Source organism: Pantherophis guttatus, chromosome 16 (assembly GCF_059756535.1).
Source record: "Pantherophis guttatus breed Tessera chromosome 16, ASM5975653v1, whole genome shotgun sequence".
In the NCBI taxonomy this organism is placed as follows: domain Eukaryota; kingdom Metazoa; phylum Chordata; class Lepidosauria; order Squamata; family Colubridae; genus Pantherophis; species Pantherophis guttatus.
Genome location: NC_142078.1, coordinates 197,960 through 220,614, shown reverse-complemented (window position 1 = coordinate 220,614; position 22,655 = coordinate 197,960). Strand labels below are relative to the sequence as shown.

Here is a 22,655-nt window from a genome sequence, read left to right as displayed (position 1 = left end):
GTCACCCCAAGTGCTGAGCAGCATCAATGATGCCTCAGCAAGGGATGTGGGATGTCCCCCCTTCTGGCTCTCGGTCACCCGCACAGAATAAACCCCATTGTTTTCTTTTGAATGTGGTCTTTGAAGGTGGGGCGGGGCAAAGAACTGGGGGCTTTCCTGAACCTTTACCCCCCCAGGGTAAAAGAAGGGTGTCCTCCCTCCCCTCAGGTGACCTGCCATAGCCTCCCCTTAAAACCCCTCCCCACTGCAAATGGCCAGGAAGTCCTTCTGGGGGGGGGAGGTGGCCAAGGGAAGAACTTCCTCTTCTGGAGAGGGAAGACTCATCAGATGGTTCGTGTGGAAGGTTGTGGTGTGGTCAGATCAGCATAAGGACCAGGACAGAGACAGAAACTGGGTTTCCCAGCGCTGGGGCTCCAACACTGCCGGGCATGGCTCACTTGTGGCACTTAAGCTATCCCAGCGCCCCCCCCCCCAATCTGCCAGGCATCCCAGCTAACCTGGTGGCTCTGTTGGGCAAGGATGGAGGTCACAGGTCTGCTTCACAACTGGTTTCAAGAGTGGGTCACACCCACGGACAAGATCCTTCCCTTGGTAACACTTGACATCCCGCATCCGCACGCCAATTCCGCAGGTTTTTGTGCACTGTGAGGTAGGAACAAAAGCTCTTTTGGCAAACTTAAGACAACCAGAACCATTCAAAAGGAGCTCCAGCCTTTCATAAAATAAGGTTGGGGGCGACGGAGGGGCATCCCTCCATTGCATTGATATCTATCCCCCCGCTCCTCTCCCCCCTTCCCGGGCACTGCATATGTTATGAAACGGGCTTACCAGCTGCCCTTGAAATTGAAGGGGTTCTCCTCTCCTTCCCCCCCTTCCCTTTCCCTCTTTTCCCCTCTATCGGAACTATTACTCGAATATGATCTGCGAGTATACGACTATGCCAGAGACTATTTCCATCTCTCTCCCTGGACTGATTGGCCGACTGATAGACTGATAGCTTTTGACTCTCCGACTGTGGTTAGTCAACAAGGCAATATCTGAGGGGGACGTTATTACATCTTGACTGTACTACTGGGAGGAATACTCCGTTTCGATCTAAGGTCATTTGTAGGCAGCTCGTCATGTGAGGGTGAGTTGGATGTTACTCCTATTGAATTGTATCTGTCAGGACCCTTCCCGCTGTCGTGAGAGGACAGTGGAAGTACCAGTATGCCTCATTGAACTATACCTGTATTTTACATCTTTTGTGAGACCCCTGTTTATGCTCCGTGCCTCCATCGTTACACCTGGAAATGTATATGACATTGGACCTGCTTGCGCTGTGAGATTCCCCCCTCTCGCAGATGTGGCCCTCTTCCCTATCGAGGGCCTACCTCAAGGATGGGTTTTGGGACCCGGAGAGGTGGCATGTGAAAACTAGGGGGTTGAGGGGTCTTTTACTCAAATTTTTAGTTAAATTTTTAAGGGGTTCTAGGGAGGGGGAGGGTTTGATTGGAATGTGGGTTGTGGGCATGGGGGATAGCCCACTAAGGGGAAGGGCGGGCCTGGCAAGAAAGCACGGCATGGGAGGTGGGGATCCCGGGGTCAAGGGGGGAGTCAGAGTTTGTCCGGATAGTGCTTTGAACATCACTACCATGAGTGGGAGGGGTAGATATGGCGGGAGCAGGGGGCCATATCGAGTTAGGGGAGTGCACACCCACTGTTTACGAGCGGTGGTGCGCTCCAGCCCCCAAGGCTCCACCCATTCCCCAGGTTGCACAGACCCTCAGGGCCCGGCCCTCCGGCTGATGCTGTGCAATGCCAGGTCCATAGTAAATAAAGCCCCCCTCATCTGTGACTTAAATGGTGAGGGGGGAGCGGACCTGGCAGGTATTACGGAGACCTGGTTGGGCCAGGAGAGGGGAGGTTCCCCTCGTGGAAATGTGCCCGCCAGGTTTCCTTGCATTCCATTGGCCGAGGTCACAGGGCAGGGGCGGGGGAGTAGCGGTTATTATTAAAGAAGGTCTGAGACCGAGGGAGGCCACTGTTCATCAGACGGCCGGCTGTGAGTCCCTCCTTGTGAAGTGGGGTCATGGGATTCAGATGGGCTTGCTGATCACGTACCTGGCTCCCTGCCCGAGCTCCTCAACATTATCGCTGCGGTGGCGGTTGATACCCCCAGACTTATGGTCATAGGGGATTTCAACCTGCCATATGTGGGTGAGACATCGGAGGTGGCTCGGGAGTTCATGGCTTCCATGACAGCTATGGACCTGACCCAGTTAATTCATGGCCCTACCCACACAGGAGGAAACACATTGGACCTGATTTTTGTCTCTGGACTGTGGTTGAGTGATCTTGAGATAGGGGATATAGTCACCGAACCCTTGTCATGGTCGGATCACTCTCTCCTTCGCCTTGACCTTCAAACCGCTATACCCCGTCGCAGGGAGGCGGAGCTGGTAAGATGGTTCCGCCCCAGGCGCCTGATGGAACCTGATAGATTCCAGATGGAGCTTGGGCCATTTCCTGAGGCTCTGGCACATGCCTCGACTAGGGACCTAGTGGCCGCCTGGGATAGGGCGGCCGCTGGAGCTCTGGATCGGGTCGTGCCTTTGCGGCCTCTGACCCGACGCCGATCTCACCTAGCTCCTTGGTTCACTGAGGAGCTGAGGGAGATGAAGCACCAGAAAAGACGCCTAGAGAGTAGTTGGAGGGCCAGTCTTTCTGAATCCGACCAGACACTGGTAAGATCTCATATTAAGAATTACCTAGTGGCAATAAAAGCAGCAAAATCTACATATTTTGCTGCTCTTATTGCATCATCAGATAATCGCCCGGCCGCTCTGTTTAGGGTGACCCCCTCCCTGCTCCACCAGGAAGCGTGGGAGGACCCCTTGGAGGGTAGTTCCAGGGGGGTTGACTGAGGCAGGTCTTGAGAATGTTATCTGGGATGAGTTTGATCCTGTGACCCCTGACAGTGTGGACAGGATTCTGGGTGGACTGAACGCGACCACATGTTTATTGGACCCGTGCCCCTCCTGGTTAGTGCTGGCTTCCTGGGAGGTGACGCGAGGCTGGCTCCAGGGGATTATAAATGCTTCGTTGGGTGAGGGTGAGTTCCCCGCCACCTTGAAAGAGGCAGTGGTGAGGCCTCTCCTCAAGAAGCCTTCCCTGGACCCGGCAGTGTTGGCTAATTATCGTCCGGTCTCCAACCTTCGTTTTGTTGCAAAGGTTGTTGAGAGTGTGGTTGCGCGACAGTTCCCCCAGTATCTGGATGAAATGACGTATCTGGATCCAGGCCTGGGTACAGCATGGAAATGGCATTGGTCGCATTGGTTGATGATCTCTGGAGGGCTCGGGACAGGGGTTGCTCCTCTGTCCTGGTCCTATTAGACCTCTCAGCAGCTTTTGATACCATCGACCATGGTATCATGCTGCATCAGTTGGAAGAGTTAGGGGTGGGCGGCACTGTATTACGGTGGTTCTCCTCCTTTCTCTCCGACCGGTTGCAGTCTGTGTTGGCAGGGGGGCAGAGGTCAACCCCGAGGCCCCTCATATGTGGGGTGCCACAAGGGTCGGTCCTCTCGCCCCTTTTGTTCAACATTTATGTAAAGCCGCTGGGCGAGATCATCCGTGGATTTGGGGTGAAGTACCATCAGTACGCTGATGACACCCAGCTGCACATCTCCACCTCGGACCACCCCAACGATGCCCTTGAAGTGATGTCCCGGTGTCTGGAGGCCGTGTGGATCTGGATGGGGAGGAACAGGCTCAGGCTCAACCCATCCAAGACCGAGTGGCTGTGGTTTCCGACATCCTGATATAGTCAGTTGACGCCATCGCTGACTATTGGGGGCGAATCGCTGGCCCCCACGGAGAGGGCTCGCAACTTGGGCATCCTCCTGGATTCACGGCTGTCTTTAGAAAAGCACTTGACGGCTGTGACCGGGAGGATTTTTCATCAAGTTCGCCTGATTCGCCAGTTGTGTCCCTTTCTGGATCGGGACTCCCTACACACAGTCACTCATGCCCTCGTCACTGCAATGCCTGGACTACTGCAATGCTCTTTACATGGGGCTCCCCTTGAGAAGCACCCGGAGGCTCCAACTGGCGCAGAGTGCGGCCGCGCGGGTGGTTTTGGGAGCAACATGGCGCTCCCATGTGACACCTCTCCTGCGCGAGCTGCACTGGCTCCCAGTGGTCTTCCGGGTGCGCTTCAAGGTTTTGGTTACCACTTTTAGGGCGCTCCATGGCTTAGGACCTGGTTATTTACGGGACAGCCTACTACCACAAGCAGCCTCCCACCGGCCGGTACGCTCTCATAGAGAGGGGCTCCTCCGGGTGCCATCAGCTAAACAATGTCGACTGGCGGCCCCCAGGGGGAGGGCCTTCTCTGAGGGCCTGTGGGCCTTCTCACTATCTGGAATGAGCTCCCCCCAGAGATACGGAGGATCCCGGATCTATGCACTTTCCGCTGTGCTCTTAAGATTCTTTTATTCCAGCAAGTCGGCCTGGCCTAATTTTCTCCCCTGTTTTAAAATCCTTTTAAATCGAAATTTTAATCTGTTTTAAATTATTGGGATTTTTTAATTGTCTCGGGCTAAATTATTTAATCTGGTTTTAATTATATCTTTTAACTTTTGTATCTATGTATTTTATTTTGTGCCTGTTCACCGCCTTGAGTCTTTTGGGAGTAGGGCGGTATATAAATCTAATAAAAGAAAGAAAGAAAGAAAGAAAGAAAGAAAGAAAGAAAGAAAGAAAGAAAGAAAGAAAGAAAAAAAAGCCGGCAGACCAAGGAGAGGAGGAGGAGGAGGAGGAGGAGGAGGAGGAGGAGGAGGAATTTTGCAGCTGTTTTAAATACACTGCAGGTGAGCCAACATCACCTCTCCTGAGTTCTTGGCTGCAGTCGATGGGCTGCTGCTGCTTTCAAATTGGTGCAGTGTCCTAATGCAGGAAGCCCAGGAGACAACCCCCCCCCGAGCCCCACTCCCAAGCCCATCCAAACCAGCTGGGGGAGGGGAGTTGCACCTCCACATTTCATCTCTCAGGAGTTTCATTTATTTTATAGGTTGGGAATCTAAGAAAGTTGTTCTTGACTCAGCACCCCACAGCTTTCTCCTCTATGCTGGGGGGTGGGTGGGGTGGCAGCTGTGCATGCCGACAGGGACTCTCTGCCCCTTTGCTCTGCATATATATAGCAAGGCCTGCCCTGCTCTCACAGGGGCATCTGCAGCAGAGGCTCTGGGGGAGAGGGACGTGCTGGGGGCATCTCTGCTGCCCAGAAACCCCACCGGCTCTGGGCAGCCTGGCAAGACCTGCAGGAGCTCCAGCCAGTGCCCAACGAGTCGCCATGGCTGACAGGCCAATGCGAGCCTCTTGCGGTCTGGAGCATCAGGCATAATCGGAAACAACTGTGCTTTCTTGGAAGCCCCAGAGACACAGGATCTGTTGAGCAGGGAGAGGATATCAGGTTCCGGGCAGGGAACTGGCCAGGGGTTCATTATTTATTTATTTTATTTTATTTATTTAATTTAATTTATATACCGCCCTTCTCCCGAAGGACTCAGGGTGGTGAACAGCCGTAATAAAAACAATGTACAAAAATAGAATTTAAAAGCAGATTAAAATAAATAAATCATAGGCCAAATTTAAAACTCTCATTTTAAAACCAATTTTTAAAACCCCATTAAAACCAATTTAAAATCATTTATCCCATCAGAGCGGCTTGCTGGAATAACAGGGTCTTCACTGCACGACGGAAGGCGCAGAGGTCGGGGATCCTTCGTATGTCCGGGGGTAATTCATTCCAGAGGGCAGGGGCCCCCACAGAGAAGGCTCTCCCCCAGTCTACATTGTTTGGCTGATGGCACCCTGAGGAGGCCCTCTCTGTGTGAGCGTACCGGTCGGTGGGAGGCAATCGGTGGCAGAATGCGGTCTTGTAGATAACCAACCATGGAGCGCTTTAAAGGTGGTAACCAACACCTTGAAGCGCACCCGAAAGACCACCGGGAGCCAGTGCAGCTCGCGCAAGAGGGGTGTTACATGGGAGCGACGGGTCGCCCCCATTATTACTCGCGCAGCCGCATTCTGGACCAGTTGGAGCGTCCGGGTGCTCCTCAAGGGGAGCCCCATGTAGAGAGCGTTACAATAGTCCAGATGGGAAGTGACGAGGGCTTGAGTAACAGTGCGCAAGGCGTCCTGATCCAGAAAGGGGCGCAACTGGGAAATCAGGCGAACCTGATAAAAAGTCCCCCTGGCCACGGCCATCTTATGATCATCCAAAGACAGCCGTGAGTCCAGGAGGACGCCCAAGTTGCGAGCCCTCTCTGAGGGGGGTAAGATCTCATCCCCAATAGTCAGCGATGGTGTGAGCTGGCTATATCGGGACACCGGAAACTACAGCCAGTCAGTCTTGGAGGGGTTGAGTCTGAGCCTGTTCCTCCCCAACCAGATCCGCACAGCCTCCAGGCAATGGGACATCACATCATTGGGATGGCCTGGGGTTGAAATGTACAACTGCGTGTCATCGGCATACAGTTGACACTTCACCCCAAAACCACGGATGATCTTGCCCAGTGGCTTCACATAAATGTTAAACAGGAGGGGCGAGAGAACCGATCCCTGTGGCACCCCACAAGTGAGGAACCTCGAGGTCGACCTCTGCCCTCCCGTCAACACAGACTGCGTACGGTCAGAGAGGAAGGAGGAGAACCACCGTAAAATGGTGCCTCCCACTCCCAACCCCTCTAGCCAATGCAGCATGATACCATGATCAATGGTATCAAAAGCTGCTGAGAGGTCTAGGAGGACCAGAACAGAGAAGCAACCCCTATCCCGAGCCCTCCAGAGATCATCAACCAATGCGATCAATGCCATTTCTGTGCTGTAACCCGCCCTGAAGCCTGACTGGCACGGATCTAGATAGACAGCTTCATCCAGGAATCGAGGAAGTTGCCTCGCCACCACACTCTCGCCAACCTTCGCTGTGAAGCGAAGGTTGGAGACAGGATGATAGTTAGCTAAAACAGCCGGATCCAGGGAAGGCTTCTTGAGGAGGGGCCTCACCACCGCCTCTTTCAGGGCGGCTGGAAAGACACCCTCACCCAGCGAACCATTGGTAATCTCCTGAAACCAGCCTCGTGTAACCTCCCGAGAGGCCAGTACCAACCAGGAGGGACACGGGTCCAGTAAACATGTGGTAGCATTAAGCCTCCCCAAAATCCTGTCCATGTTCTCAGGAGTCACAGGGTCAAACTCCTCCCAGATAACAGTCTCAAGACTTGCCTCTGTCATCCAGTCCGAAACTATCCAATCAGAGTCCAGGCTGTGCCGAATCTGAGCGATTTTATCATGCAGATACTGCTCAAAATCCTCAGCTCTACCCTGCTGAGGGTAGAGGGTAGTCTTGGAACGTGAAGGGCATTAATTGGGGCGGCTGGTTGTGAATTTTTCTGGTTCTAAAATTCCCCTGGCTGCTAAAAAGCCCCCCGCTTAGCTCTGCTCTGCACAGGATAGTCTGGTAGAATCCTGGAGAGGTGTCCTGTTCCGAGCAAGCATGGTTCACTGGGGTGGGGGTGGGAGGAAGGAGGTTCGGCCATGGCAGGTCGATCGGAGACACCTTTTCCTGGAAGTTCCTGTTTTGGCTTTGTGTCCCACAAATTGAATTTACCGCAGGCCAGGTTGGCCCTCCTTCAGTCAAAGAGCCACCACCTCTGGGTTGCTGGGGGCATTCTTACCTCACAAGCTAGTGTCACCAGAACCAGAAGTCCCCAGGCCCTCACCTCAGACCAAGGGGTGGTGTACCACTTGAAGCAGGGGCGCTCAAAGCAGGTGGCTTCCTCAGCCTCCTTCTTGGTGGCATTGCACGTGGCAGGGGGTCGGGTTTTGATCTTCCCACTGACTATCTCCAGGCAGAGGACTGTCCGCTTCTTCAACCCTCGGCCGCAGGTGGCGTTGCACTGCCAGAAGAAGGAAGGATCGAGAGCTGGCCTGGGCAGCCATAAACCCATAAAACCCTCCCCAGGGACCCCTTACCCGTTCCCAGTCTTGGGCCAGCCAGCCGGCGGGGCAGTTCTTCTCCCCACAGGGGTGGATGGCAAGGGGCTTGGCTTCAGGGTTGCACTGGGACTCCGGCACCACGCGTCCATCGCTGCTCTTGCAGTAGACCTGGCGGATCATTCGGCCTGGCCCACAGCCCCCACTGCACTGTGAGGGAGAGAGAAGGGCAGAGACATATCTAGACTCGTGTCTGTCATGGCCTCCTCAGAGCTCGGTTTGGAGGGGGAGGGGGAGTCAAAACTGAGACTGTCTGACAGGAAAGGCACGCCAGGGGCTGAGAAGACAATGCTGTCCTTGGATTTTCAGGCATTGGAAGAGATGGTTGACCAGACGGAAAGCTGCCTGCCTGCACAGACACAGAGGATGGCAGGGGTACCAATAGGCAGCCAATTTCCTCTGATGAGAAACAGATGTCTACTCCACTGAGCCAATGGCAAGGAGAGCAGAGCGGAGGCAAGTCCAGAGAAGGGCTGCAAAGCTACTCAGGAGGAGATCGCCCCCCACCCCTTCTCACAAGGAACACCTGGCGGGGAATAATTTAAGGAGAAGCCATGGGGAATTAGTCTTTGTCAGGAATAATTGTTTGCTTTGGCTTCAACTGGTGCCTATTTGCTGTTTGCTTTGCCTTGCCTTGCTTGGATGATTGCTCTTCACATTTTGGGCTGGACCTGGCCCTTCTCTTGTGGCCTGCGTTTGGCCTCAGCTTCACTGGGGCTTTGGAACTGCTTCTTTTCTGAGACCCGTTTCTTGTCCTGAGGACTGCCTTTGTCTTATGCCTGGACTCTGCCTGGTGGATTGGACTTGAAAACCTGGACTTTGCCCTGTGAGCATGCTCCTATTCTGTGGGGCTTTCTTTTGTACTACTGGGGCTGTGTTATGGAGTCTGAGAGTGGCTGCCTGCAGGGTAGCATGGGTTGTTGAAGGGCCTTTGGCTGAAATATGTATGCTTTACCTTGACCACCTGGGTCATAACACTTTGTTCCTGGCCTAACATCTCCACCCCTCCCAGTTACTGTGGCAGAACATGCTCATTTAGCTCAGCAGGTGATGCTCCTTTTCTCACAACATGCCCAGTTGCAGGCTGCCGGCCCCATCTGGCCTTGCTGCAAATGCCCGATGGCGGTGCTCAATAACTTTGATGGGACATTGGCCCAATTTCCTGTTTTCTTTGGGCAATGCCAGCTGTACATGAACCTATGGCTAGAGGATTTCCACATGGTTTGGGACAAAGTGGGCTCCCTGATTAGCCTCTTGACAGGGTCTGCAGCTTATCAGGCAAAAGGAACAACTCAAGGTCCTTTGGCCACTGAACAAGGTGATTTTACACTTTTGTAACTTTCCCCATATTTCTCTCTCTCTCTCTCTCTCTCTCTCTCTCTCTCTCTCTCTCTCTCTCTCTCTCTCTCTCTCCCTCCCTCCCTCCCTCCCTCCCTCCCTCCCTCCCTCCCTCCCTCTGTGTGTACACACACAGAACAAAAATGGCAAATGGGATGGAAGAACAAAGCTACTTGGAGACACAGAAAGGATGAGACTCATCAATTCTTTTGACAGCTAGGACAGCAGTCTCAAACATTTCTGACATCAGGAACTGGTTTCGGGGAAAAAAATTGTCATGCCATAGATACCCCAGCCCAAAGGTTGGGGACCCCTGAGCTAAGAGAAGTGCTACCCAGGCAGCTGCATGTAACACATTGAAGTGGCAGGGATGAGTCTTAAAATGCTAGTGCTGGAAGGAACCCTTAAGGCCATCCAGTTCACCCCTTGGGGCGAAAATCCAGAGAGGCATCCTCAAGAATAACTGCTTGATCAGGGACTGGGAAGGAGAGCTGCCCCCCTCCCCTTCCATTAGCTGCCTTCTTGGCTTTACTGGCAAACACCCCCCCCCCCCGGCTAGGAATCTGCCTTCCTGCGGGAAGGAACACTAATGTTTCAAAAGGGATGCTATAAAAAATTCAAAATCAGGATGTTTGAAGCCCTCAAAGTTATTTTGATGCACAGAGACTGCCTGGCCCCAGAGCCAAAATTCAGGTGATCTTATTTTGTGGAAGAAACCACAAGCAAATCGGGTATTAGATTATTTGGGCTGCAAACTGGATATTAGATTAAACGGCACCCCTGCTCTGATCCGGAAGGCAGGCCCGTTCCATGTCTTGTGACCCACACCAGGCTCCCCCTTGCAGCTCCTGCAAATACCCCAGCCTCCCTCTCTCCTGGTCAGCAAGTTCCTCCTCTGCCCAAAAGACTTACCGGTCCCCAGTCAGAGACTGTCCACTGCCGGTCGCAGGGCGGCCCGGTACAGTTCTTATCAGCTGCTGGCTTGGTGCTGGCATCGCACAGCCTCTCTTCTTCAGAACAGCGGATGTCTCGGCTCACCATACTTCTCTCACCACACCTGGCTGTGCACTGCAGGGGGAAGGATAGGGAGAGTCAGCTTTGGCAGCCCCTGGATTCATGGTGGATAGGAGGCCGGAGAGGCTTGACCCTCTGTCCCTAAGGAGAAGCATAAAAAAGCAGCAAGTCCCCCAGAAATCGAACCTCAGGATCAATTTGTGCAATTTGGGTAATGGCCTCTGTTCCTGAGTGAAGGAAGTGCATCGAATGTTCCTTCCACAAAGGACAGGAGAGAAGGGCTGAACGCAACAGCCAGAGGGATCTGCTGGTTAGTGTTAGCCCTCATCATCATCTTTTAATGTCCCCATAATCCCTTGCGGGCTGGAATCTGGGCAACCGAATGGAGCTAGCAGAGTGTTTTAATGGCCGGATGCCCTTCCGGTCGCCAATGCGAAGTTTTGTTCAGCAGATATATTCTCAATGTGCCCAGAGAGAGAAATATCTGCCTCTATCTAGGATCAAACTCACAACCTTCTGATTGTGAGGCGAGAGCTCCACCTCTAGACCACCAAACCGCTCACTAACTCTAGCGTTAGCCCTTCCTACAGTAAATTTAGGACTCTGGGAAATCCTCAACCCAGGTGGACCCACTTAGAGGCATCCTGTGAGCCATGGCCAGCACACCAGAGCAAAAGGTTGTTTGGCCGCCTGTATTTTTTTTAATTTTTTTTTTTATTGAAAAAGTTTTACAAATACAAATTTTCCCATCCCCCCCCTTTCCCTCCCTAACCCTCCCTAACCCTCCCCTCCCCCCATGACTTCCCCAAGATGAAATCCAATCCAAATCATATTGTATCATACTTTACCGCCCATCTATTCTACCCCCTGTGTACTATACATTTCTACACCACATTCAGCTAAAAGCAATCTGGTACTTCCTAGTTTGATATTTATTCTGCACATAATCTATCCATTTCTTCCACTCACATGCATAGGTCTCTTGAGTCCGGTTTTTTAAGTGTGCTGATATCTTCGCCATTTCTGCAAAACTGGCCACCTTCAAAGTCCATTCTTCAATAGTAGGCATAACATCCCTTTTCCAATATTGACCAATCAGTAACCTAGCTGCTGTCACCATATACAATATCAATTTTGTTTCACCCAGTGAAAAGTCCTTAACTATACCCAATAAAAACAATTGAGGAGAGAATTGGAGTTTTTTCTTCAGAACATTTTGCATAACCCACCAAATTTTTATCCAAAAAGCCTTCTCTTTCTTGCACGTCCACCATATATGATAATATGTAGCATCTAAACAATCACATCTCCAACATTTTGGTTGAACATTAGGATACATGCACGACAATTTCTTAGGATCTAAATGCCACCTATAAAACATTTTGTAAAAATTTTCCCTCAAATTCTGTGACTGCGTAAATTTAACATTCTGGACCCATATTTTTTCCCACGTTTCCATCATAACTGGTTCTGCAAAGTTTTGCACCCATTTTATCATACAATCTTTAACCAATTCATTTTCTGAATCTCTTTCTAGCAAAATGTTATAGACCCTCTTGATATGCATTGGGCCTTTCTCTTTTATCTGTCTTACCAATTCTTCTTCTTTAATGCAACATTAAACCAGTTTTTTGATCTTCTTTCCATCTCAATTGAAGTTGATTATACTGTAACCAAGTTAAATTGATCCCTTCTTCCAACAGTGTGTTTAATGTCTTTAGTTGCCATCTGCCCCCATCATTAAAAAGTACTTCTTTGTATAAAAACCCCCCGAGTGACTTTATATTTATATTCCGTATAATATGACCAAGATCCAACCACAACGGTATTTTATAATCCCATTTGAACTGGTGCTTCTTCCACTCTCATCAAGGAGTTTCTGAGTATATGCCTGTTAAATACTTTATCCACTTTATTTTCGTAAAATAAATATGCATGCCAACCAAGTTCAAGGTCATAACTTTCTATATTCAATATTCCAGTCTTTGTCCTTCCAAACCAATCACTTGCTTGTGTCAACGCTGCTGTTTCATAATACAATCGTAGGTTTGGAAGTTTAAGGCCACCCCTTTCACGAGCATCTTGCATAATTTTCAGTTTAACTCTCGGCTTTTTCTCATTCCAAACAAACTTATTCACTCCTTTTTGCCATTCCATCAGCTGTTCATCACTTTTAAGCACCAGAATCATTTGAAACAAAAATAAAAATCTAGGTAGAACGTTCATCTTAACTGCTGCTATTCTTCCAAGTAAAGACAGCTGCAGTTTTTTCCAGGTTTCCATATCCTTTTGTACCTTTCGCCACAACACCTCATAATTATTTTGAAACAATTTTATATTTGAATCTGCAACTTGGACTCCTAGATATCTCACCTTTGGTACTATTTCAAAACCTGCCTTCCTTTCAAGTTCCTTCTTTTGATCTTCTGTCATATTTTTAACTATCATCTTGGTTTTTTTCTGATTCAGTCTAAATCCTGATACCATACCATATTCTTCTATAATGTCTTTCATCTGGATTATTGATTCCATCGGCTGTGTTAGGGTAACAACCAGATCGTCTGCAAATGCCCTTGTTCTGTAATCCTCTTGCCTTATAACTATTCCATTCAAAGTACTTGAGTACCGTATTGTGTTCAACAAGACTTCTAGAGTTAAGATAAACAACAACGGGGATAACGGACACCCTTGTCTTGTGCCTTTTTCTATACTGAAGTTTGTAGTTAAGCTTCCATTAATGATAATTTGTGCTGTTTGCTCTTGATAAATTGCTGAAACTGCCTGCACAAACTGATGTCGAGCCCGGCGTGCCCGACATACGACCGGGACGGGAAGGCAGATCGGAAAGAGTAACACATCCCAAACAAAACTACAACGTAAGAGGGGGCACGGGAAATAAGCGGCACGGGAAATGGTGGAGGGGCGTCGGTGGAGGGATTGCGTTTAGGACGCAGAGAAACCCGGAATGAGAAAACTGGAAACGTCGCTGCAACTCACCCCAACACAGCTGAGCCACACATTCATCAAGAGAGGGGTGGCGCACTAGGATATAAAGCGCTGCGAGGCGGATGCTCGCAGCGCCAACTTTGAAAGTTTGTAGCTTGGCGTTGTTCCGTAACTGATGAAAAGCAATAAACCAGGATTCACTCTCCAGTTGATGTGTCCAGCTGTGTTTTATTGCTGTCTCCGTGCTGTGCGGGACAAGGAGCTGAGAGAAAGTTGGTGCTCCCTTCGTTCTAGTTTCTTCCTGGAGGTGTGTTTGGAGATTTGGAATGGCGGAGGGAACGGACCCCGGAGCGAAGGTGTTGGTGGAGACATTGGCAGAGATGCTGGCAGAGGGGGTGACCGTCCAGCCGGCGGCCCCGGTCAAGTTGCAACCCGGGGTGAAGTCTCAGTCGAAGGAATGGACCCCAAACCCCGGCGGGGACGAGGGAGAAACGGATGAAGCCAAGACAAAGCTTACTGACGCACCTCCCCCCCCGAGAACTGGTTGCGAAGCCCGGCAGTAGCTGGCTCAGGGGGTAAGGTTTCTACCTTTGCTTCATCGGGTGACCCTTTTCAGCGCTGGAGAGAGAGACGCTGGGTAGATGACGAGGAGGGGGGCGAGGGGAGCTACTCAACGGGACTCGGCTCTTCTACTTTGGATGTCTTAAGAGACCATTTTGGGGGGAGTAGCTTTAGAGATGCCCCCTCATGGCAGTCCTGGGCCGAAGGGGTGGAGTCTCGAGCTACCACTTGGCAGGGGTCTGAGGCATCTGGGTCAACCCGGTTTCGTTTGGCCAGCCCTAAACTAAAGTTAAAGAGTTCCGGAGATAGAGCACGAAATCCAGAACAGGCACAGCCGATGGCCCATTCCCACGCCGGGGGTGTGTGTGGAGGTAGGGACAGCTGCCGAGCAGGGAGGGAGGTGGTCTCCACCCACGCTGTCCACCCAGGGCGATAGGCGACCAACCAATATGGGCCGGGGGCCCCTGGGACAGCAGGGAATGAACCAGCCACCCCCCCAGGCCCCCGTGGGCCCTGGATATGCAGGGGCTCCAGGACAGGGACCCTGGCAACCTCAACCGATGTGGGGTCCACCTCCCCTACAGGCGACATTTGATGGCAGTTCTGACAGGGTAGCTATTTTCTTGAGTCAAGTCCTCAGTTATTTTGATTTATATGGACAGTTCTACCCCACCCAGTGGTCCATGGTGGTCGCAGTCACGACAGCCTTGAAGGGAGAAGCAGCGGACTGGGTGGAGGACCTTCATAGTGACCACGCCCGAGAATTGACAGATGTAGGGTTGTTTCTAGAAGGTCTTCAGGTTTGTTTTGAAGACGATTCACGGGTGCAACAAGCTGAGGGCGAATTGGTGGCTTTACATCAGAGAGGCCAGCCAGCCAGGGAGTACGTAAAGGAGTTCCATGCAATTGCAGGCAGATTGAGGGCTTGGCCGGAGTGGATGCTGGTCCACCAATTTCACCTTGGCCTAGATAGGGAGATCCGACAGGCCTATGTGTACCACGGACTGCCACCTTGATTGTCGGAATGGTTTAAGGCGGCTATTGACTTGGATCTGGGGCTAAAGGAATTCAGGTTTAGAGGGAGCTCAGGGGGCACCCAAGGAAGGAGACCACTGGAGAGACCACTTGTGGCTCGGGATTCCGGGAGGCCCGCCTCGACGCCTGGGCCTGTGGGCTCCGCCCGAAGAGCGCCCTTCTGATGTTTTCGGTGTAACCAAGAGGAGCACCGAGCAGCCGACTGCCCATTTCCCCCGCCCCAACCATCCATACGGAGGTCGCCAGATAGATCCAGTAATAAAGGAAAATTGCGAGTGACTCCTGAACGTTCCCGAGTGGCTTCACAGACCCCGATAATGGATAAGGATAGCCCGATGAGTGACGCGGGGAGTGTGCCTGGACCTGGAGACTTACCGGTGGTGCTGGGAGACAGCGATAAGGATGACAACCAGGACCCCATGGTAAGTGCCCCCATCCGACCTTTCATCATTCAAATCAATCTCCAAAATCCTCGCACCAGCACCCTGGTAGGTCGAGGGGCTTTAATAGATTCGGGGTGTACCAGATGCTTGATGTGGACATCCCTAGCCAAACAATTAGGGCTACGACTAGCACTGTTAAAAACCCCCATCCAGTTTGAACAGATGGATGGCTCTGTCCTTGGGGGCGCCCCGGCCACACGAATAACGGAACCTGTAAAACTTGAAATAGGGGAACATTGGGAGTATATCCGTTTCGTGGTAGTGGACAGTATAATAGAACCTGTTATACTAGGGTTAGCTTGGTTGGACAAGTGGAAACCCACCATATGATGGGAGGACGGATATAGAAAACTACGTTTGGAACTAGGACCTGAACCTGCCAGGGAGAAAGATAAGGATCACACCAAGGGTGTACATCCTCAAACCCCACCCCAGGAAGACAGCCCGGGGGGCCCCGGAATTCCTGAGATATATGCCGACCTAGCTGAGGTCTTTAGCGAAGACCAGTGTGATACCCTCCCCCCACATCGGACTACCGATTGTGCCATAGAGTTAGTTCCTGGGGCCAAATTACCTAAGCCCTGCATGTATGCCATGACTCCCAGAGAAATAGAAGAGTTACGACGCTATATTGATAGTAATCTAGCCCGGGGATTTATACCGCCCAGCCGAGCTCCCATGGCAGCCCCAGTTTTGTTCTGGGGGAAGAAAGATGGAGGTCTATGCCTCTGCATTGACTTCCGGGGCCTGAACGCAGTAAGTGTTGAGCCGGTATAGCCATTGGTTCTCCGAGGAGCTCAGGGAGATGAAGCGCCGGAAAAGACGCCTGGAGAGTAGTTGGAGGACCAGTCGCTCCGAATCTGACCGAACACTGGTGAGGTCTCATATTAAGACCTACCTAGTGGCGATAAAAGCGGCGAAATCTAGTTATTTTGCCGCTCTTATCGCGTCATCAGATAATCGCCCGGCCGCCCTGTTTAGGGTGACCCGCTCCCTCCTCCATCTGGAAGCACGGGATGACCCCTTGCAGGGCCGAGCCGAGGACTTTGTGCAGTATCTGTATGACAAAATCGCTCAGATTCGGGAAGGACTGGCCTCTGACTGGGTATGTCCGGACGGGATGACTGAGGCAGGTCTTGAGAGTGTTATCTGGGGGGAGTTTGATCCTGTGGCTCCTGAGGACATGGACAGGGTCCTGGGACGGCTGAACGCGACCACATGTTTATTGGACCCATGTCCCTCCTGGTTGGTACTGGCTTCCCGGGAGGTGACACGAGGCTGGCTCCAGAAGATTGTTAACGCTTCTTTGAGTGAGGGGGTCCTGCCGGCCGCTTTGAAAGAAGCGGTTGTGAGGCCCCTCCTCAAGAAGCCCTCTCTGGATCCGGCTGTTTTGGCTAACTATCGTCCAGTCTCCAACCTTCGCTTTGTTGCGAAGGTTGTTGAGAGTGTGGTGGCGCAACAGCTTCCCCGGTAAACGGCATTGGTCGCGTTGGTGGATGATCTCTGGAGGGCTCGGGATAGGGGTTGCTCCTCTATCCTGGTCCTGTTAGACCTCTCAGCGGCTTTTGATACCATCGACCATGGTATCATGTTGCACCGGTTGGCGGGGTTGGGGGTGGGGGGCACCGTTCTGCGGTGGTTCTCCTCCTACCTCTCTGACCGGTTGCAATCTGTGTTGACGGGGGGCAGCGGTCGACCCCGAGGCACCTTGCTTGTGGGGTGCCACAAGGGTCGGTCCTCTCGCCCCTTCTGTTCAACATTTATGTAAAGCCGCTGGGTGAGATCATCCGTGGCTTTGGGGTGGAGTTCCATCAGTACGCTGATGACACCCAGCTGTACATCTCCACCCCAGGCCACCCCAACGATGCCCTTGAAGTGATGTCCCAGTGTCTGGAGGCCGTGCGGGCCTGGATGGAGAGAAACAGGCTCCGACTCAACCCCTCCAAGACCGAGTGGCTGTGGCTTCCAGCGTCCCGATATAGCCAGCTGACGCCATCGCTGGCTATTGGGGGCGAATCACTCGCCCCCACGGAGAGGGCTCGCAACTTGGGCGTCCTCCTGGATGCACGGCTGTCTTTAGAAGATCATTTGACGGCCGTGGCCAGGGGGGCTTTTTATCAGGTTCGCCTGATACGCCAGCTGCGCCCCTTTCTAGATCGGGACTCTCTACGCACAGTCACTCAGGCACTAGTCATTTCCCGCCTGGACTACTGCAACGCTCTCTACATGGGGCTCCCCCTGGGGTGCACCCGGAGGCTCCAGCTGGTCCAGAACGCGGCCGCGCGGGGGATTATGGGGGCGACGAGGCGCTCCCATGTGACACCTCTCCTGCGCGAGCTGCACTGGCTCCCAGTGGTCTTCCGGGTGCGCTTCAAGGTGTTGGTGACCACCTTTAAAGCGCTCCATGGCTTAGGGCCGGGGTATTTACGAGACCACCTTCTGCCACCAATAGCCTCCCACCGGCCAGTACGCTCGCACAGAGTGGGCCTCCTCAGGGTGCCGTCCGCCAGACAATGTCGGCTGGCGACCCCCAGGGGGAGAGCCTTCTCTGTGATGGCGCCCACCCTCTGGAACAACCTTCCCCCAGAGTTACGTATAATAACAGACCTCCGGATTTTTCGTCGGGCCCTGAAAACCTATTTATTTCAACAAGCTGGGCTGGCCTGAGTTAAATTTTAAATTGATTTTAAATTGGGTTATCTTAATTTCGGCCAAAATATTTAATTATTTTAATACTGTTCTTAAATTTTGTATGCTTTGTTTTTATCTTGGCTGTGCACCGCCCTGAGTCCTATTGGAGAAGGGCGGTATAGAAATTTAATAAATAAATAAATAAATAAATAAATAAATAAATTGCCCTTGATAAAAGACCTGCTAGCCACCCTGGCCACTGGACGTATCTTTACAAAATTAGATCTAAGGGAGGCGTACTATCGAATATGTATTAAAGAGGGAGATGAGTGGAAAACGACCTTTAATGGTCCTCTTGGCAGCTATAAATTTAGAGTCATGCCGTTCGGGTTACAAGGCGCCCCGGCAGTCTTCATGCAGCTCATAAATGAGGTGCTGCACGAATACCTCTACCGAGGAGTATTAGTATACTTAGATGATATACTTATCTACATGGACACTATGGAGGACCATATACGACTGGTTCGTCAAGTGCTTAAAAAACTGTTGGCTGCTAAATTGTTTGTCAAAATATCTAAGTGTGAGTTCCACTGCACCGAACTGGACTATTTGGGCTACCGAATTTCAAAGGGATGGACTACTCTACAGATGGACCCGAAAAAGGTAATGGCGGTGATGGAGTGGCAGCCACCAAGAACAAGGAAACAAGTACAAAGTTTCCTTGGGTTCGCCAATTCATTCTGGCGTTCGCTCATATAGCACTATCTCTTACCAACCTACTACGGACAAAAGGATGCGGCTCACCCATAAAACCAAATCAACCCATCGTGTGGACGTTGGAATGCCAAAAAGCTTTCGAGACGTTGAAAACCCTGTTTGCTCAGGAACCAATTCTGCAACACCCCAGCCAAGATAAGCCATTCATCGTGCAAACAGATGCCAGCGACGTGGCTGTAATTGAGCCCCCAGGCTGTTTTGCTACAACCGAACGAGCAGGGTCAATTACAACCATGTGCATACACGTCGAAGAAATTTACACCGGCTGAACGGGGGTGGGCTATCTGGGAAAAGGAGGCCTTCGCTGTTCAATGGGCACTCCTTACCTGGAGACACCTTTTGGAAGGATCGAAGTCCCCTTTCAAGGTATGGACAGATCATTGAAACCTAATCTCGTTACAAACTCCCCGTAAACTGTCCCCTAAACAAGTGAGATGGGCCCAGTATTTTCAACGGTTCAACTTTGCATTAAAGTACGTTCCCGCAGGAAAAAATTTTCTGGCAGACGCGTTATCTCGAATGCCACAATACCATAGCCAAAGAGAAGACATCGTACAAGCGATGATACCCAATAACACTATAGCAGCTGGCAATAGAGTTTGAACAGAACCACCACAAGGGTGGAGGGCCAAACTTCGAGAGGCTGGACTAACAGATAGCTGGTTAGCAGAACATCCCCAACTAGTGGTACTCAGAGATGGGTGCGCATGGAAGGATGACAAATTATATGTTCCTGTGTCCCTACGAGGCGAGGCTCTCTGACAATGCCATGATGTCAAGGCGGCTGGACATTTTGGATTTCTAAAAACCTTACATCTAGCGAGATGCCAATTTTGGTGGCCTCATATGTGACGAGACATAGAAGAGTATGTAAATAAATGTGTAACATGCGCTAAAGCAAAACCCAGGCCTGGAAAGCCGCTCGGTCTGTTACAAACTGTAGCCAATCCAGCAAGTCCCTGGGAAGACATAGGTATGGACTTCATAGTAGATCTGCCACAAAGCCAGGGTTGTAACGTCATTTGGACTGTTATAGATCTTTTTTCCAAGCAAGCCCATTTCATACCTTGTCACGGTCTGCCGTCCACCCAAAAACTAACCAAGCTATTTGTACAACACGTATATCGGTTGCATGGGGTACCCTGTAGAATCATTTCGGATAGGGGGGTACAGTTTACGGCCCGGTTTTGGCGCAATTTTCTTAAATTAATAGGCTCCTCCCAGGGACTTAGCTCAGCTTTCCACCCTAGTACTAACGGGGCAGCCGAGAGGGCCAACGCAATGGTGGAACGTTACATTAGGAGCTATGTGTCTTATCAACAAACTGATTGGGCCGCATTATTACCAAGTCGCCGAAGTGGCATATAATAAATCCGTCCACCGGAGTACAGGCTACACGCCGTTTCAAATAGTCACGGGACAAGAATTTGTCGCTATTCCAGAGCTCAAACCCGTGCAAGCAGGGGTAACCCCTAGTGAGTGGGGAGATAAAATACGAGCATTGTGGCCCCAAGTGAAAACAGCACTTGACAAGGCTGCAGCCGAATACAAAACCCAAGCTGATAAGAAACGGGCCCCCTCTTAGAGAGGGGGATCTAGTGTACCTTTCCACTAAATACATTAAACTTCGGGTACCTAACTGCAAACTAGGGCCCAAATATCTGGGCCCCTTCCCCATTAGCAAAATTATTAACCCGGTCACCGTGGTTTTAAAACTCCTGCCCCTTCTGGGTAAAATTCACCCAGTATTCCACAGTAGCCTGTTGAAACCAGTAGACACTGTGAGACCCACGCCTGATCCACCACCACCCCTTCGTGGTGACCACTATGAGATAGAAAATATATTAGATTCCCGACTTCATAGGGGAAGACTAAAATACCTAGTACAATGGAAGGGATATCCAATTGAGGAAGCCAGCTGGGTCCTTGCAAGGGATACCGCAGCCGATCGGTTAATACGCCGGTTCCATAAGCGTTATCCCTGGAAACCCTCAACCGATGCTAACTCTTCTGCTTTCTGTTTTCCAGAGGGGACCCTGGTGAAAGGGGAGCCGTCTGTCGAGCCCGGCGTGCCCGACATACGACCGGGACGGGAAGGCAGATTGGAAAGAGTAACACATCCCCAACAAAACTACAACGTAGAGGGGGCACGGGAAATAAGTGGCACGGGAAATGGTGGAGGGGCGTCGGTGGAGGGATTGCGTTTAGGACGCGGAGAAACCCGGAATGAGAAAATCGGAAACGTCGCTGCAACTCACCCCAACACAGCTGAGCCACACATTCATCAAGAGAGGGGTGGCGCACTAGGATATAAAGCGCTGCGAGGCGGATGCTCACAGCACCAACTTTGAAAGTTTGTAGCTTGGCGTTGTTCCGTAACTGATGAAAAGCATTAAACCAGGATTCACTCTCCAGTTGATGTGTCCAGCTGTGTTTTATTGCTGTCTCCGTGCTGTGCGGGACAAGGAGCTGAGAATTGATCCCCAAAATCCATCTTTCTTAAAGTCTTTAATAGAAAGTTCCAATTCACTCGATCAAAGGCCTTCTCCGCATCCAAAAACACCAGCACTGCAGGGATCTGTTTATTCTTCTCAAGATATTCCAATAAATCTATAATTTGCCTCACATTATCCTTCATATATCTGCCTTTTATAAATCCTTCTTGATTATGATGAATCATCTCTTGGATAACTGGCATTAATCTGTTGGCTAATACTTTTGCAAAAATTTATAATCTGTATTCAGGAGAGATATTGGTCTAAAATTTTCCGGTTTTGTAGAACCTGCTTCCTCTTTCGGTATCAATGAGACAAAAGCTGCTTTCCATGAAGGGGGTATTTTATCCCCTTGTTGTATGCTACAAAATAAGTCTTTAAGATGTTCAATCATGTTCAAAGATGTTCAAGAATGCGTGGTGCTATAAAACTTTTGAAAGATCAATTTCAAATGCTTATGGCGGAACAAGTTGCAACAAATTTACAATATGCGAAGCATAATACATTTTGTAACGCTAATAAACCGGGCAGATGGTTGGCCTATACATTGAGGAAAAAACAGAGTATACGGACTATTGATAGTATTGATATTGGAGGGAAAGAAATTTTCCAACAAAAATTAATTAAAGAAGCTTTTGTGGATTATTATACTAAATTATATGCTAAAGAGAATGTGCAAAATGGACTTATAGAAGAATACCTAGATGATAAAAAAGTTATAAAAATTACTGATCAACAAAAGGAAAGAATGAATTATCCCATAACAGAGGAGGAGATAATAGTAGCAATTAAACAATTAAAAACAGCTAAAGCTCCTGGTACGGATGGCTTGACTGCAGTCTATTATAAAACTTTGCAAGCTGAAATGGTGGAACAACTTAGAGATTTATTTTGCAATATCCAACAAGGGGGCAAAATACCCCCATCATGGACAACAGCTTACATATCTTTGATACCAAAAGAGCAAGCCGGTCCTAAAAAAACGGAGAATTATAGACCAATATCTCTTCTGAATTCTGATTATAAAATTTATGCGAAAGTATTAGCCAACAGGTTGATGCCAGTAATTCAAAAGGTGATTCATGATGATCAAGCGGGATTTATCGAGGGCAGATACATGAAGGACAATGTAAGGCAAGTAATAGATCTATTGGAATATCTTGAGAAGAATAAACAGATCCCTGCAGTGCTGGTTTTCTTGGATGCAGAGAAGGCCTTTGATAGAGTGGATTGGAATTTTCTACTAAAGACTTTAAAAAAGATGAATTTTGGGGATCAATTTGTACAGGCGATTTCAGCAATTTATCAAGAGCAAAAGGCACAGATTATTATTAACGGAAGCTTGACAACAGAGTTTAAAATTGAAAAAGGAACA

The 22,655-nt window shown here is 50.3% G+C and overlaps 1 protein-coding gene across 7 annotated transcripts in view; it reads right to left on the bottom strand.

Annotated features, from left to right (window-relative positions):
- Window positions 1–22,655, bottom strand: part of ADAMTSL2 (ADAMTS like 2) — a 178,887-nt gene that overhangs the window by 1,090 nt on the left and 155,142 nt on the right. For all 7 annotated transcript variants that reach the window (XM_087879686.1, XM_087879687.1, XM_087879692.1 and 4 more), the window contains 4 exons: window positions 10,291–10,446; window positions 8,020–8,190; window positions 7,767–7,943; window positions 498–642 (listed from right to left, as the gene is read on the bottom strand). In XM_087879686.1, coding sequence (XP_087735812.1) covers window positions 498–642; window positions 7,767–7,943; window positions 8,020–8,190; window positions 10,291–10,446 — 649 coding nt within the window. The remainder of the gene's footprint in view (window positions 1–497; window positions 643–7,766; window positions 7,944–8,019; window positions 8,191–10,290; window positions 10,447–22,655) is intronic.